The 14,381-nt window shown below is 44.0% G+C and overlaps 1 protein-coding gene across 10 annotated transcripts in view; it reads right to left on the reverse strand.

The window, feature by feature from the left end:
* Positions 1-14,381, reverse strand: part of TLE2 (TLE family member 2, transcriptional corepressor) — a 72,365-nt gene continuing 57,984 nt past the window's right edge. For 9 of the 10 annotated variants that reach the window (XM_066636644.1, XM_066636642.1, XM_066636641.1 and 6 more), the window contains 7 exons: positions 10,536-10,606; positions 8,685-8,934; positions 6,996-7,243; positions 4,964-5,111; positions 4,098-4,248; positions 1,716-1,792; positions 1-1,071 (listed from right to left, as the gene is read on the reverse strand). In XM_066636644.1, coding sequence (XP_066492741.1) covers positions 964-1,071; positions 1,716-1,792; positions 4,098-4,248; positions 4,964-5,111; positions 6,996-7,243; positions 8,685-8,934; positions 10,536-10,606 — 1,053 coding nt within the window. In that variant the 3' untranslated portion in view covers positions 1-963. Of the gene's footprint in view, positions 1,072-1,715; positions 1,793-4,093; positions 4,249-4,963; positions 5,112-6,995; positions 7,244-8,684; positions 8,935-10,535; positions 10,607-14,381 lie in introns of all 10 variants that reach the window. The other variant, XR_010794844.1, reaches the window with a different exon arrangement.

The following is a 14,381-nucleotide window of genomic DNA, read 5'->3' on the forward strand; positions in this document are numbered from 1 at the left end:
TTAAAGAAATCATAGTTTATTAAGCAAATTAATTTTAATAATTGTATACACACAACTAACAGTAACCTTGAAGCAAAAAATACACATTTTTAAGATTATGTGTATATAAATGTTGCTGCAAACCCCAGCTTAGGAGAATTCCTGGCTAGAAGAGAGTGTAAAGGGAAAGTCTCTCCTAAAGTGGTGCTTTTAGGTTATGCACATGTGTGTCAACTAAGATTTTATCTTAAAAGAGGCAATTCCTCCTGTGTGTGAGAGACAGAAGAACACCTCCTCTCAATGCTTCCTGCCATTTGTAATTAAAATAATTTTTAAAGTGTTACCTGATTAATTAGGGATATCATTTTTAGTAGATTAAAAGGGTTTATAAGCTCTCTCATTATTCAAGGTTGTAACCACAGCATTAACCTACTGTTCTTTCTGAATCGTTTTTTAAATGGAAGAGGACCAACACAGCCACACAAGTTTTAAATATGTTTAATTATTCCAGGAAAAATAACAGCAGCAGGATTTTGGGTGTGGGTATGTATGGCAAATAAGAAAGGAAAACCAGTGCCCCTAAAATCAGGGGGGAAAGCATCATGCCAGTTTGTTTTCCAACTGCCAAGAGATAAAATGTCCAGAAAGGGCAGGTCTGTGGATGTGTCTCGATTCTGGGAGAGCACAGTCTTCCTGAGCATCTTATTTTTTGTTGTTGTTTAGAGAGCAAATTTCTAGACCACATGGTTGCCAAGTTACACCTGAAAGGATATAGGTTGCATCTTTTGGAACCTATGAAGTCAAACGTAGTTGCTGGGTAAAGCTTTCAGGAGAACAGCAGAGTTGAGCTGACAGAGAGAGAGAGGGCACCCACTTTGCTTTGCCACGTTCACCCTCATGTTGTCAGCTGGTGTCCCAAGCAAAGGAACACTTCAAAAGGAAAGCAAAGCAGTGGGGCTGAGGATGGCCAAGACGTCCCTCTCCTCAATACACCAGTTCGTAAACTGTAGCTTTCTTATCGCCTGAACCCGTCACAATAAATTTGTCATTGGCTGAGATATCACAGCTCAGTACAGAAGAGGATTCTTTGTACTGCAAGAGAAAGCAGAAGGAAGAGAATTGTTTATTTTGGGGGATTTGTCCTTTCAGAAGTTCTGCTGATCATAATTGCCTGGATAGGAGAGACCAAGGATCTATCTTGCCCAGCAGCCTGCCAAAGGAAGACCGAGTTTGGACACAGAGGCAATCAAGGCTGGTAAAATCACCTTCTATAAAAACACCACCCTAGGTTAGAGCTGGGATCAATCTAGTCCAAGGCTTGGTTTCTCCAAAAACTAGCCACAGTGACTCCAGGAAGCCCGCGTTAGAGTGACAGCCATCCCCTCTGCTGCCTATCCTCAGTGCTGGATATGAAGGTTCCGTTTAGATATAATGGTTAGTAGACCCATCCTTAAGAAGAACACTTCTGGATCAGTTCAAGAGAGCACCAAAGTAAAGTTGGACCATTGCCACCATCATTGTTTACATATCCAAAGAGCCAGTTTCAAGTGCAGGTAAAGTCAGGGATCTGCCAAGGCCCAGGAGAAGTGAATACTCCTGTTCACCCCCCTTCTGGGCTAAGGGGGCCTGCGCTGCTCTCAACCACCCCAGAGCCACCAGCAACAACAGTCATTTTCTGCCAACAGTGCCAGCCAGCACCAGTACCAGCCTTCTATGCTGACATATGCCACCCATACCTGGAAGATGCTTGCACCATAGGGTGTCCGCCAGGCATTGAGGAGGTTGTCTTTACCAGTGCTGACAAACCATTTTCCTGCAGGGGAAAAAGAGGGACAAAGTGAGGGATGAAGAAGGAAGGAAAACTAACAGCCCAATCCTGAGCTGCCCAGGGTGCCTAGGCTCGGCAGAACCGAGAAGGGCTGCCGCCAGATCCTGCGCCTCCCAAGCTACTGTGGAAGGCGCCTCAGGAGAAGGGGACTTTTGTCCCCTTCCCCCGAGTAAGGTAAGCAGCCCCACAATGGGGCTGCTTACTTTACCACCTACCAAAAGGTCAGCAGTAAGGTAAAGGCACTGGTGTAGGATGCGCAGCCCTATACCAGTGCCTTGGATCCTGCGGAGCAGAGCTCTGCAGACCCGCCTCCCATCCCTCCCCCAGGCACGCCTCCAGCCCGCCCCCCTCCTCACATCACACCTCCCCGTCATGCCTTCTCCCCGCCCTCTCTAGCCTCCGCCAGCCTCCCCCCCTCCCCGGAACACCTCTTCCCCACCGCTGCCCCCGCCTACCGTTCCACAGTTTGGCAATCCGGAAGACCGCTGAGCCGTGGAAGCTGGGCGACCGCCCCATGCTAGCTGAGCACTGGCCAGTGCTGGGCTAGCACCAGTAGGAGCCCGGCAGTGAGGCTGGCAAATGTGCCTTACGGAACATTTGCCACAGTGCTCAGCAGCATGCCACCGAGCACAGGATTGGGCCCTAAATCTCTAAGCAGGGATGGGGTAGCTGGTGGCAGTCTAAGGGCTCAATCCTATCCAATTTTCCAGTGCCAGTGCAGCTATGCCAACAGGGCCTACATTGCATCCTGTGGTGGAGGGGCAGTCATAGAGGCCTCCTTAAGGTAAGGGAACATTTGTTCCCTTACCTTGGGGCTGCATGATGGCAGCACCAATGCTGGAAAGTTGGATAAGACTGGGCCCCAAGTTGCCTGGATTTAACATGGCAAAATCAGTTTCAACCTCCTGGGGCTTGTCAAAAATCCACATTCATGTCAATTGGCTTGCTAGAGTTGACCAAAGATTCATCCAGCACAGCTTCCTGTTTCTAAGAGCAGCCAATCTAGTCTCTAGGAGGCCCATAAGCAGGCTGTGGGAGTGAGGGAGACTGCTGTTGCTTCATCCAGAGCATCTGGGACTTTAAGATACACAGCATATGACTTTGGAGGCTCCGCATTGCTATCGTGACTAAGGGGGGTTAAATAGACGTCTTGCACAAACTTGTCTAATCCCATTTTAAGACACTTCTGCCCAATGTTGCATATACACCTGTGCGCTGGGCAGAAATGGGAAAAGTCATCTAAGCCACTAGTCATTCCCAAGTTTTTTGGCAGGAAATTTCTTAAGTTAATTATGCATTGTGTGAAGAATTACCTTCTTTGGTCAGTCCCAAATCTTAATGCTAATCAGTTTGATTCCTGTAAGTCAGTGGTTCTCAAACTCCCAGGGAGTTTGAGCTCCCCACTGTATGTCCTTGCGGGAGGGGGGGCAATCGTATCACTGCCTCCCCTCCTTAAGGGGGCAGAGGCCAGGGCTCTCTGGCTGGGGCATGGCGATGGCCCAGTTTGAGAACCACTGCTCTAAGCACATGGAAAATGGAAGAACCATTTCACTCTTTCTACCTTGTGCATAAATCTGTTAAAGAGGTATCTGAAATTATCTTCAGAATTCTCCACATTGTGGAGTTCCAAAATCTCTAACCTTGCTTCTAAAGTCCAACCAGGGCATGAGGAATCCTCCATTATTTTCGTTTTTTGTTTACAAATGTTGTGCAGAGCACTGTGCGAGCACGATTTGTCACAGCTTATGGTTCCTTCTATTCATCTGTCCTTTTTCCCCATAAAGATGCACACATACACTGATGAAACACTACAAAAAAGCCATCTTTGATGTGATTGTATATATGATCCCTTTTGTGTGGTATTTAACAGTGCTCAGGAGCACATCTGTACATCAGTAATGCATTATACAAAAATAATCTTAAGGCAATCATACATAGAGTCACAAAAAAATTTTTAGTGTTTCACCAATGCAAGTGTGCATCTTTATGGGGAAAAGACACAAATGAATAGAAGGAATGAAAGCTCCAGAATTGGAGAATGTGCTGTAATGCTACATAATTATTGCACGTTCTCCACTTCTGGAAGTAATTTTAGAAATTCTTCTAGTTAGAGGAGAATTAGGAAGTTGGATGTGACAGAGAATGATGGCAAAATTCCCCCATCCCCAAATGTTGTTTCCCTCCCCCTCATCCTCCAGCTATCATTTTAAAAAAATGTTCCTTTTAAGTCTTATTCTGGAGCTAACAATTTAAACGAAAGCCTGTCATGCCCTGGGGCTCACACACCTACCACAGGAGGCAAACTTGAGGGAGAGGACACAACTCTCATGAAGGTGGAGCTGGTACTTCTCAGATTTCGTTACATGTAGAATTTCAACATTACTGCTCTCCATCCCAACAGCCAGCCATTCACCTGAAGGGCAATAACCCAGGGAAAAGATCTGGGGGGATGGGAGGAGAGACATTGGGTTAGAATGAGAAGGATGCCTCCTTATGCACAAAGCGTCCTCTATCCTGACTTATATCATTGTGTGCTTCATTAAACAACTGCCGCCCATGAAAACATAAGAGCCCTCTAGATGAACTTAAGTTCAAAATTTGGTTTCCAATAGACACATAGTATTTGTTACTAAAATGTTATTATTAGAGCTGCAACATTTAATTGACTAGTTAATCAAATAGAAGAGCTTGTCTGTCACTTAATCAGATTTATATATAATGTTTAATACAAGTGCATTGCATATACAAGATGGCAAGCACTGCAATAAAGAGGTATTCCCTCCCAGTGAGAGAGAACAGGGAATGCCTCTTCTAAGAGAAGCCCTGCGACAACACATGCACTGATCCCCCAAAAACATGAGCCTTGCTTTTTCACCACTATGGAATTTCAGTCCATTAATTAAGCAATTCCTTAACTAAGATTTTTTTAATTTAATCTTTAATTGGGTAGACAGCCCTATTGAGCTCCCCTGGAAATCCCCACATTCATTGCCAGCTTCATCTGTGGTAGCAAAACAAGTTTCCCATGGATGCTGCTGGCCCCATGCCCCTTATCTTCCCAGACCCTGGAGGCCAAGCTAGTTGGCTACCTCACCAAGGCCCTCCTCTTTTTCCTAACAGGTCTTCTCTAAGGCTCCACAACTTTCGTCAGCTCACCTGGGAGCTGAAGTCATGCTGCTGAAGCTGCCGGCCTTCCCGAAGGTCCCAGCACCGCACTGTGTTGTCCAGTCCCCCCGTCCATAGCTTGGTGCCATAATTGGAGATATCAATGCAGCTGGCGCCATCTGTGTGACCCTGGAACTGCCTGGAAGGAAGAGCAGCGCAAACCAAACTGGAGTCAGATACGCCAGCCACCGACACAATTCATTTCCCTTCCCACTTTGGACTCCCAATCTCTGGATTTCCTCTTTCAGCACCACCTTCTAGTGAACTTTCCTTAACAATATCTTTGACAATCCATTAGCCGAGCATGCAAGCTCAGGAGCAAAAGTTAGGGAGCCAAGACAAATCGTTGCAAATATTCAACATATGCCAAAAGTATCCAGTATTGTCACTTCAGCTTTGATTGCTTTAATCAAATGCAAATTTTGATTTAAATTAAGCCTGTTGGCATTGCTCAATTGTTGTAACAAATATCACCTATGGATTCTCATCAGCTGGCTGAACGGCACATCATGTCATCTAGCAAATACTGTCAGAGGTACAGACCAGGCTGAACATCTGTTTAATCAGAAGTCATCCTTCAGTCCTGCGCTCCTGACTTCAAGGAAGGTCTGCACAGAATTGCAGCTTAAATCTTACCACATATCAAACATCAACTACAGTCCAGTACTTCATACAATTGCATGCCATTTAATCAGATGTGATCACACATGTAGGATCAGGCTGCATGTGTGTCTACTCTGAAATAAGCCCCACAGTCTTACCTACTTCTAGATAATGCGCAGGACTGCAGCCTGAATACCACTGCACATCACCCTGAACTACTGTCAAATTCCTTTTCTCACCGCAAGTCATATCAAATGCCAATCATCAAATACGGTCAAACATTGAAATCCAGTATTCCAGGACAAAGGTTTAAGAAACACAACACTACTGTGGGCCCTGAAAAACACTTAAGTTCCCTATTCTGTTCCTTCCTTGTTTTGGAATTTCGCTCTGCTGTGTTCTCAATTCTGGGTTAACTAGGACATTTCTAGCGTTCATGTAGAACTGGATTCCAAACAGTTTGCCACAGTGTTTCATTAATTTGCATCCATCCCATCTCGGCATTAGCAATGTGTGTGCATGCACTGATAAAACACTTAAAAAGACCCAGTCTTGATGTGATTGTATGTATGATTGCATCAATATTGTTCGCAGGCAGTGTTTTATTGATGTGTACACGCACTCCAAAACAGCAGTAAAACACTAGACAAAAATGATGCAATCATATTTAAAACAACAGCAAGATGGCTATTTTGGAGTGCTTCTGGATACCAGTTGCAGGGGAGCAATGGCCTGCCCTGCTTGTGGGTTTCACAGAGGCAGCTGGTGGGCCACGGTTGCAAACATGATGCCAATCTAGCTGGGCCTTTGGCCTGATGCAGGAGGACTTTCTAATATTCTCAGTGTTACATCAATGCACATACATGCATCATTATTGTAGAAGATGGAAAAAGATGCAGATGACCTAAAGCAGGGGTGGGCAAACTTTCAACTTTAGGGATCCTGGACATTTAACAATTGTGTAGAGGAGGGAATTTCAGCAGGTGCTGCTTATTATGACAAGCTGTACCTGTTGAAATTCTCTCTCCAATACAATTGTTATAGGTCCAGGATCTCTAAAGCTGAAAGTTTGCCCACCCCTGAACTAAAGGAACTGAAAGTGGCCAATTCAAAAGTTAAAAATAGAACAGTGGAGGGCTCTTCATTCATTGGTTCTTCTTCAGAAACATGATGAAGCAGTTTAGAACTGGGGAGAAATACAGATGGAGAGAATTTTGGAAGTATCCCCAAGGAAGCCTGGGGTTTCTTAATAGGAAGGAAAGTAAGTACAAGCAAATTTTCCTGGAAGTTTCCATCATGCTAGTAGACCTATTTAAATTAGAATCATTTAAGTGATCATGGGGGTCTCGAATTAGTCATTGTGACAAACTAGCATTCCCCTGGCACCACCATTTGGTAATTGCTGTGTCGTTCATCTCACCTGACCATGGTTTGGTTCTGCAGATCCCACACCACAATATTGCCATCGCTGCAGCAGGAAAAACAGACCTTGGCATCAGGGCTGATGGCCAAGGCATAGCAGGCTGGGGCAGAAGAGGTCAGTTCCGCCTTGATCCGGGGAGTAGGAGCTGCTAAATCCCAGATGGACAGTGTGCTGGCCTCCCCACCAACAATGAGACTGCGACCATCAGGGAGAAGTTTGCAGGATCGGATATAATTGTCTCGGTTCTAGAGGGGGAAAAGGCAAGAAGCTGTGCAAAGTCCTGAAAGAACCCCACCATCTGCCTGTTGGAAATCCTATTCAGCAGCTTTTCAAGATTCTGTGATTTCAGCAGGCATCGGCTGTTCATTTTATGCCACAAGGGGTAGAAACTTGGTGTGCCGTGAATGGTTCACAAATGTGCCATGGGAGTTCAGGGGAGGATCATTTATTAGTAGGGCCACTGGGGGATGTGAGCCCACTCCTAGCAGCGTGGTGTGCCTTGCCAATGTAAAAAAACTGGTGATGTACCTTGACAATTTTAGAGCCTTATCCTGTGCTGTTAGTTGAAAAAGGCTGAAAATTGCTTTATACAATGAAAACCGAGTTTCTAAGGAAGCCAAATTTCTCACTCAAAACCATGTACTGCAATTTTTTTAAACTTTCACAGAATTACTGCAAACACAGCCCATTTTGCATATGAATAACGTATGTATTCACTGCTGCAAGACATTGCAATTCTTTTGTCTGTTTTTTAAGAGAGTAATGAAATGCAGAGAGGAGAGTTCAAGGAATGGCGTTTAGTTAAATGGAGAACTTCCATCTCCAGGAGCAGCCTACTTCCAAATACCAGTTGAGGGGGAAGAGACAACAGGGAAAGTTGGCGAACTTTGCAGGGTCAGCTGGGGGAAGATAGGGTCAACTGTCAGAGACAGAAAGGTCTAACTCAGTGGTTCTCACACTTTTAGCACCGGGACCCACTTTTTAGAATGAGAATCTGTCAGGACCCATTAGAAGTGATGTCATGACTGGAAGTGACATCATCAACCAGGAAAAATTAAACAATCCTGGGCTGCAATCTTACCCACACTTACCCAGGTGTAAGTTCCATTTACTATCATTGTTAAATGAATATACATAGTAACTTGTTAAAAGTACAGGTCTGTAACATTTCCCCAAATCCAGTCACATACCATGGTAGCATCAAGCATTTATTTATTTATTTTTTAAAAAATAATTATATTATTAAAAATACAAAATTTTATAATGCATTTATTTTTATTAAAAATAAAATATTGAAATGAATGGGGACCCACCTGAAATTGGCTTGCGACTCACCTAGTGGGTCCCGACCCACAGTTTGAAAAACACTGGTCTAACTCATCGTAGGTCAGTCTTTTGTTAATGATAATGAGCAAGACCATTGGTCCATCTAACATAGCACTGTCTACCCTGAGTGGTAGCAATCACCCAGGTCTCAGGCAGTGAAAGGTTTTTGCTCCAACTCTGCAACTTGAGATCCTTTAACTGGAGATTGTGATGAAATAAGCCAGACAAAATCCTATTGGTTATCTCTCCCTCTTGCTGTCTACTCCGATTGGCTGTGGCTCCCCACTGACACAGACGTGGGACCAGAATAGGAGCAGTTCTGTGAAATTCTGTATATGAGCTTCCCTCCCTTGTACATACCAGGCAATCAAGTTGAGCGATGGGTGTTTTGATCCCTGGTTGCCCCATGTCCCACACTTTCACACAGCCCTTCCCGCCCGTGTAGACATGTTGGGTGGAGTTGCTGATTGTGACAGCACAGACCACCTCGCCATGGGTCAGTGTGTGGAGCTGGTGTGCATGCCGCGGGATGCCAGTGCCGATGAGGGCGTCTGGTGGGAAGGGGACTGGTTGCATCTGCCCATCAGCGCTCACATGGAAGGAATAGGCCCTAGAAAGAAAGGATAAGAAACAGGGGAGGGAGAAGAGCCAAGACAGTATCACAAACAAGGCTTGGATGAGGAATTGTTGCTAAGCCCCAATTGGGTTCAAGAACAAACTGCAAAGTACAGATCAGGCAGATAGGAGTTCTGCAGAGATAGGTAAAGAGTCCAGTCAGATAGGAGGTATTGGAAGCTGGCAGTTTTGGGAGGGAAGTCAGGTAAAGCGAAGGAGTTTATGGGGCTAGTCAGAGATGAATCTTACTGAGGAACCAAGCCTGAAGCAGTTGCGTAGGTGGGAGGGAGGTTCCTAGGACCACATGATGCAATGATGCCCCCATGTCACCGTGTCACTCCCGCTATGCCTGTGCATTCACCTCACTTCTCTGCACATGCAAGGTTCTGCCACCAGAAAGAGATCCATTTGGAGCTATAAGGGAGCCAGGGTGGGCAGGGGCTGATTTTGCGGCCATTGTGGTGTGATATAGGTAGCTGTCCGTCCGTCCGTCCCCCAGCTAAGAAAGTGGAAAACAGCCACTCCACCCGGGAGGGGGTGGCAATTGACCCTCCCTGGCCTCAGCATAGCTATGTCACTGGCCTGAAGCAACCTTTGCATAGGGACAGTCTGGTTCCACAGGTCTTCCAGATACCTGGGTCTAGCTAGACTGACTTGTAGTATCCTCTCTGCTCACTATTGGGATGGTGCAATAGTGCAGCAAGCCAATAGCTGCCTGAGAGTTGCACTACTGGCGCCACAAGCAAGGTGCCTTGGCTCAACACACACACACAAAACCAGTACCTTACAACTGTGCATACCCAGCCTTGTGTATGTATGGTGGGTGGTCAGCACAAAGAACCCAAAACAATCTGCAGACTTTAACATGGTAAAACATGTTTTGCTACTGTGCTGTTACTATATAAGGCACTTAGCACTTTATACGGCATTTGAAAGTGTTTTTCAGGCCCAGAGAAGCATACAGTCTAAATTCTGACAGTGGGGGAGACGAGAAAGGAAGAGGAGACAGACACCAGGGCAACAAGGGCCGAACACAAAAACAAAGTCTGAGGTTTAATAGGTTCAGCTAATGGCCTTGTGAAAAAGGTGGGCTTGGAGCACAACTTCGGAGAATGAGAGAGAAGGAGAGATATATATATTCTGAGTGGGAGTTAGAGAGGGCAGCAGGGAGAAATGGTTGAATCATGTAAGGGAGCAGGAAATTTCTGTGTCTCGGGGAGAGAGCTGCAGGCATAAGCAGCAGAAGGGGCAAATGGATGGAGGTCTCTGATAAGAATTTTGAAGAATTCAGGGTGGTAAAGTTGACAAAGGGTAGACAATGTTGAATGACATTGTGGAAAACAAGGGTAAAACATTAGATTGTAAGCTGCTTGGGGCAGAGACCTGGCTTTGGCCATCTTTAAGGGCCTGTGTAGTTCCATCTATATTGGTGGCACCACATAAATATAATCTGTGAAACACTTTAATGGCAAGAACAAGGGTGGGATCTGTAAGAGGGTGGGAAAACACAACAGGAATCTGAGGAGTGACATAAGAGGCACCACGTTTGAAATTTTGATTTAAGTACCTCATAACATGAGTCTTGGCTATACTTACGGTTTACTGCCTGGAACAGCAGGCAGGGAAGAGGAGATGGATGAACCGCATAAATGAGATTCAAAGGCCATCTGCAGAAACCAAGGAAGAACACGGTCAACAGGTCTTAAACTGGATTCTGCAATCAGAATTAACTGCCAAACACTGTAAACAGAATTAAGGGCCATGTAAAGCACCACGCACATGGATGGCACGTGCGCACGGATGGCACAATATGAATAAATAAGAAAAACAAATGGATACATATTAGCAACGCACAACATGTGAGGCACTTCACTGCACAATACATTAGAGTGGAGCTAAACATTTCAGGGAATGAGGGGGAACCAAAGGGTGGTGGCAATGGTCCTTCTGGCAACCACCAACTGCAATTTTTTTCCCCAGAAGCCACCTTGGAACAACACTCTATGACGGGGGTGTCCAAACTTTTTGGCAGGAGGGCCACATCATCTCTCTGACACTGTGTCGGGAGCCAGGAAAAAAAGAATAAATTTACATTTCAAATTTGAATCAATGTACATAAATGAATATATTAGAGATGGAACTTATATGAATGAATGAAGGTCTTGCGATAGCTCAAGGCCTGTAAAAGGCCTTGCACAAAGCAAGCCACCTTTCCTTTGCTGCCGCTGCTGCATCACAGATGTGAAACATCAAGCAGAGGAGGGAGCTCTCATTCCACAGCACATGTGAGAGGTCGAACAGTTGGCCATCACGCTGACAGCAGCTGTGTTGGGCCAGTGCAGGCTCCAGCAAGTTTCCGGAGGACCAGAGGCTCATTGGAGACTGGGGGCTCCCTGCAGGCCAAATTGGGAGTGCTCAAGGGCCGCAAGTGGCCCCAGGGCCGGGGTTTGACCACCTCTGCTCTATGATGATATAGCATCATTATGAAGGAGGGTTGTAAGGAGAAAACATAGGACTTCCAGCCAGCAACAAGGGCCATGAGACTGACCCAGGCAGTTGTCTCATATGGTGGAACGGGGGCGGGGGGTAAAAATCTCTTTTTTTAAATTTTTTAAAAATTTTTCCCAAAACAAAAATAACAAACACACATAATCACAGTATTAGAGGCTGTAAGACATCATACCTCACTATAACTAATAAATCATTACCTATTTCCTAATCCAATTCCTACGTTAGACTCTTAATATCATTTATCATTTATCTATCATATATCATATATATAATACATTCATCTATATACCTTATCTTATACTTCTACAACTTTATTTTCAACCAAGTATAAAATAATTTTCATTGCTCAATCTATATTGGTTTCACTGTTGATCCAAGCTCTCTAAAAATCTGTCCATTTCCACCACAGTCATTATTTTCTCTATTAATTCATCTGTCATTGGGATCTTCTTGTCTTTCCAGTATCTAGCATATAAAATCCTCACAACAATTAATATCATAATCCAATATCTAACATACTAAATTCTAACAACTTTTAATATCCTAATTACATATATCATCTCTCTATCTATAACATCCAAAATTAATATATCCTCATGACTAAATACATAAACATATACGTAAACATCCAAAAAAATATCACCTAAAATTAATTCTAACTCATTAAAATTATCCTCTAAAATTCTAACATCTATTAATATCAAGCTAACTAAAATTTTTATACACATCACCTATAAAACTAATATAAATTCTCATTGACATCTAATAATCTTTAATTTCTAACATACAAAATTAGCACATTACTATCTTTCTTTTTATCTGTTCCCTTGTCTCCAACCTAAATATCCTCTGGTCTGCCAAATCTCTTCTCTTCTCTAGACTAACTTTCCATCTTTTTTTTTCTAAGAAATTTCACATGAATTCCTCTTAACAGATCACGATTTAATGTACTCGCTCTTTTGATAAATCAACATCTTGATGAATCATCTCCTTCACTTGATCATTCCAATTTATGTCAGTTGCTTGAAGTATTTCTTCTTCCTTCACTTGATCAATCCAATCTGCATCAATTAGTTGAAGTATTTCTTCTCCTTTCTGGTCTGGTGACTTTTGAGTCTTTATCTTCCATTAACATTGTCTCTTCCAATTTGTTGTTTTGTCCTGTCTCCAGTGTTTTGGATTTATCTTCCATTTCTTTGCTCTTTTGTTGATCCTCTCCTGTTTGTTGCGTATTAGACTCATTTGTCTGTTGAATTAAGATTTCGAGGCTAATTTGGATTTGTAAATATCAATTTGCTTGTTGCTTTCCCATTTCCAGTACTTTTTCCATAATCCTGTTTTTTCTCATGTGATTCGGATATAACATCTTTGAGTTGCACATTAAGATCATCTAGTTGTGTAGTTAATGCATCTAAACTAGCTTGAACCCGCAGATATTGATTTGTTAGTTGCTGTCCCATCGCCACTAATTTCTCTATATTGTCTTGTATTGTCTGCTTCCATTCCTTCCTTTTCGGTTCCTCTTGTGTTAGTTTTCCCAAGCTGGACTCCCGGGCAGGAGAGCTCTAACTTTCGCTCCTTTTCCTGTCATCCTTTTTCTTCCTTCTTATATCTTCTGTATTCTTACTTCACTTGTCAAGTCTGTTCTTGTCCTTGTAGTGTCTTTTTTAGTCCACTAGATGTTCCTAATGTTCTTATTTCTGTTATTTATATCTGTTTCTATGTCAACCGCATTCCTTTCCAGGAGATTATCAAAGGAATGTAAACAATCAACCACTTTTGCAAAACAATAAAAAATGTAGGTCTCCAGCCAGGCTCTCCACAGGCACTCCACCAGTTCTCTACAGGAAAACGAAACTGAACACTCCACAACAATAATTATATTCCAAGACGGTTAATTTGTAATCCAACAAATTTTAGATTTATAAAGACAGGGTTATGCACTCATATTTCCATAACAAGCTCAGCAGATCTCCTCCAAAGCTTCTTCTCACATCAACAAACAAATAAGCAGAGAAAGCCTCCCCCCTCTTCTCCCAGGAAGGGGAAAGCCTGCCCCTCCTCCTCCTTCTCTTGGGCAAAAGCTTAATCAGGCAGTCAGTCAATTAATGCCAGACACACACAATGGAACAACACTCACTTGCTTCTTTCAACTTCCCTGCTTGGAGCTTAATTTCAACATTGAATCCTCACCATCACTGACATCGATGGCTGGGTTCCCTTGGAGAAAAAACAGTCCCTGGCTGGACCTTTCTTCTCCAAAACTGTACACCATCTGTAGGATCAAGGCCTCTCCTGATCACTGATCCTCGGATCTCATCAGACCCACAATTTTGGGAAGAAATAGCATGCTTTCCAGGAGCTCAGAAAAACAAAACTACTCAGCCACCTCAGGCCCTGCCCCCCCGGGGGGGGGGTACCCATCTCTGCCACTCCTCCTCCCCCTGCTCCCTGAATTTGAAAAAAAAGAAGCAGAGCAGAAGAGAAAATATGGAGAAGAGAATGGTGGGAAGAAGAGAATGGAAGTTGCTCCAGCCCATCACTCTCCTCTCCACTTCCTCTTTTGCTTCAGTCCACCACTCAACTCTCTCCACACTTTTCTGCTTCATTCCCCTCTTCCTTTTGAAACTCAGGCAGCATGAGGAATAGCAGCAGCTGGTACACTAACAAGTAAGGTGGGACATCATCTTGGGCTGGCCCTGGCCAGTTGGCCAGGAATAGCACCATCTCCGCCACTGGGAAGACTCTGCTTTCTCCCTCACCAAAATCCTCTCTTCCCAATTTTGCCAACTGCATGTGGGGCAGCAACACTGAGGAAGTTGTTGACTGGACACTCAATAGTTTCAATGGCTGCAAGAACTGCACTGGCATTTATAAGCATTACCAACTAAGTTCCACTGCAATTTCTCAATGCTCAAGGGGGATGCAGCT

This window comes from Tiliqua scincoides, chromosome 8 (assembly GCF_035046505.1).
Source record: "Tiliqua scincoides isolate rTilSci1 chromosome 8, rTilSci1.hap2, whole genome shotgun sequence".
Classification (NCBI taxonomy): Eukaryota; Metazoa; Chordata; class Lepidosauria; order Squamata; family Scincidae; genus Tiliqua; species Tiliqua scincoides.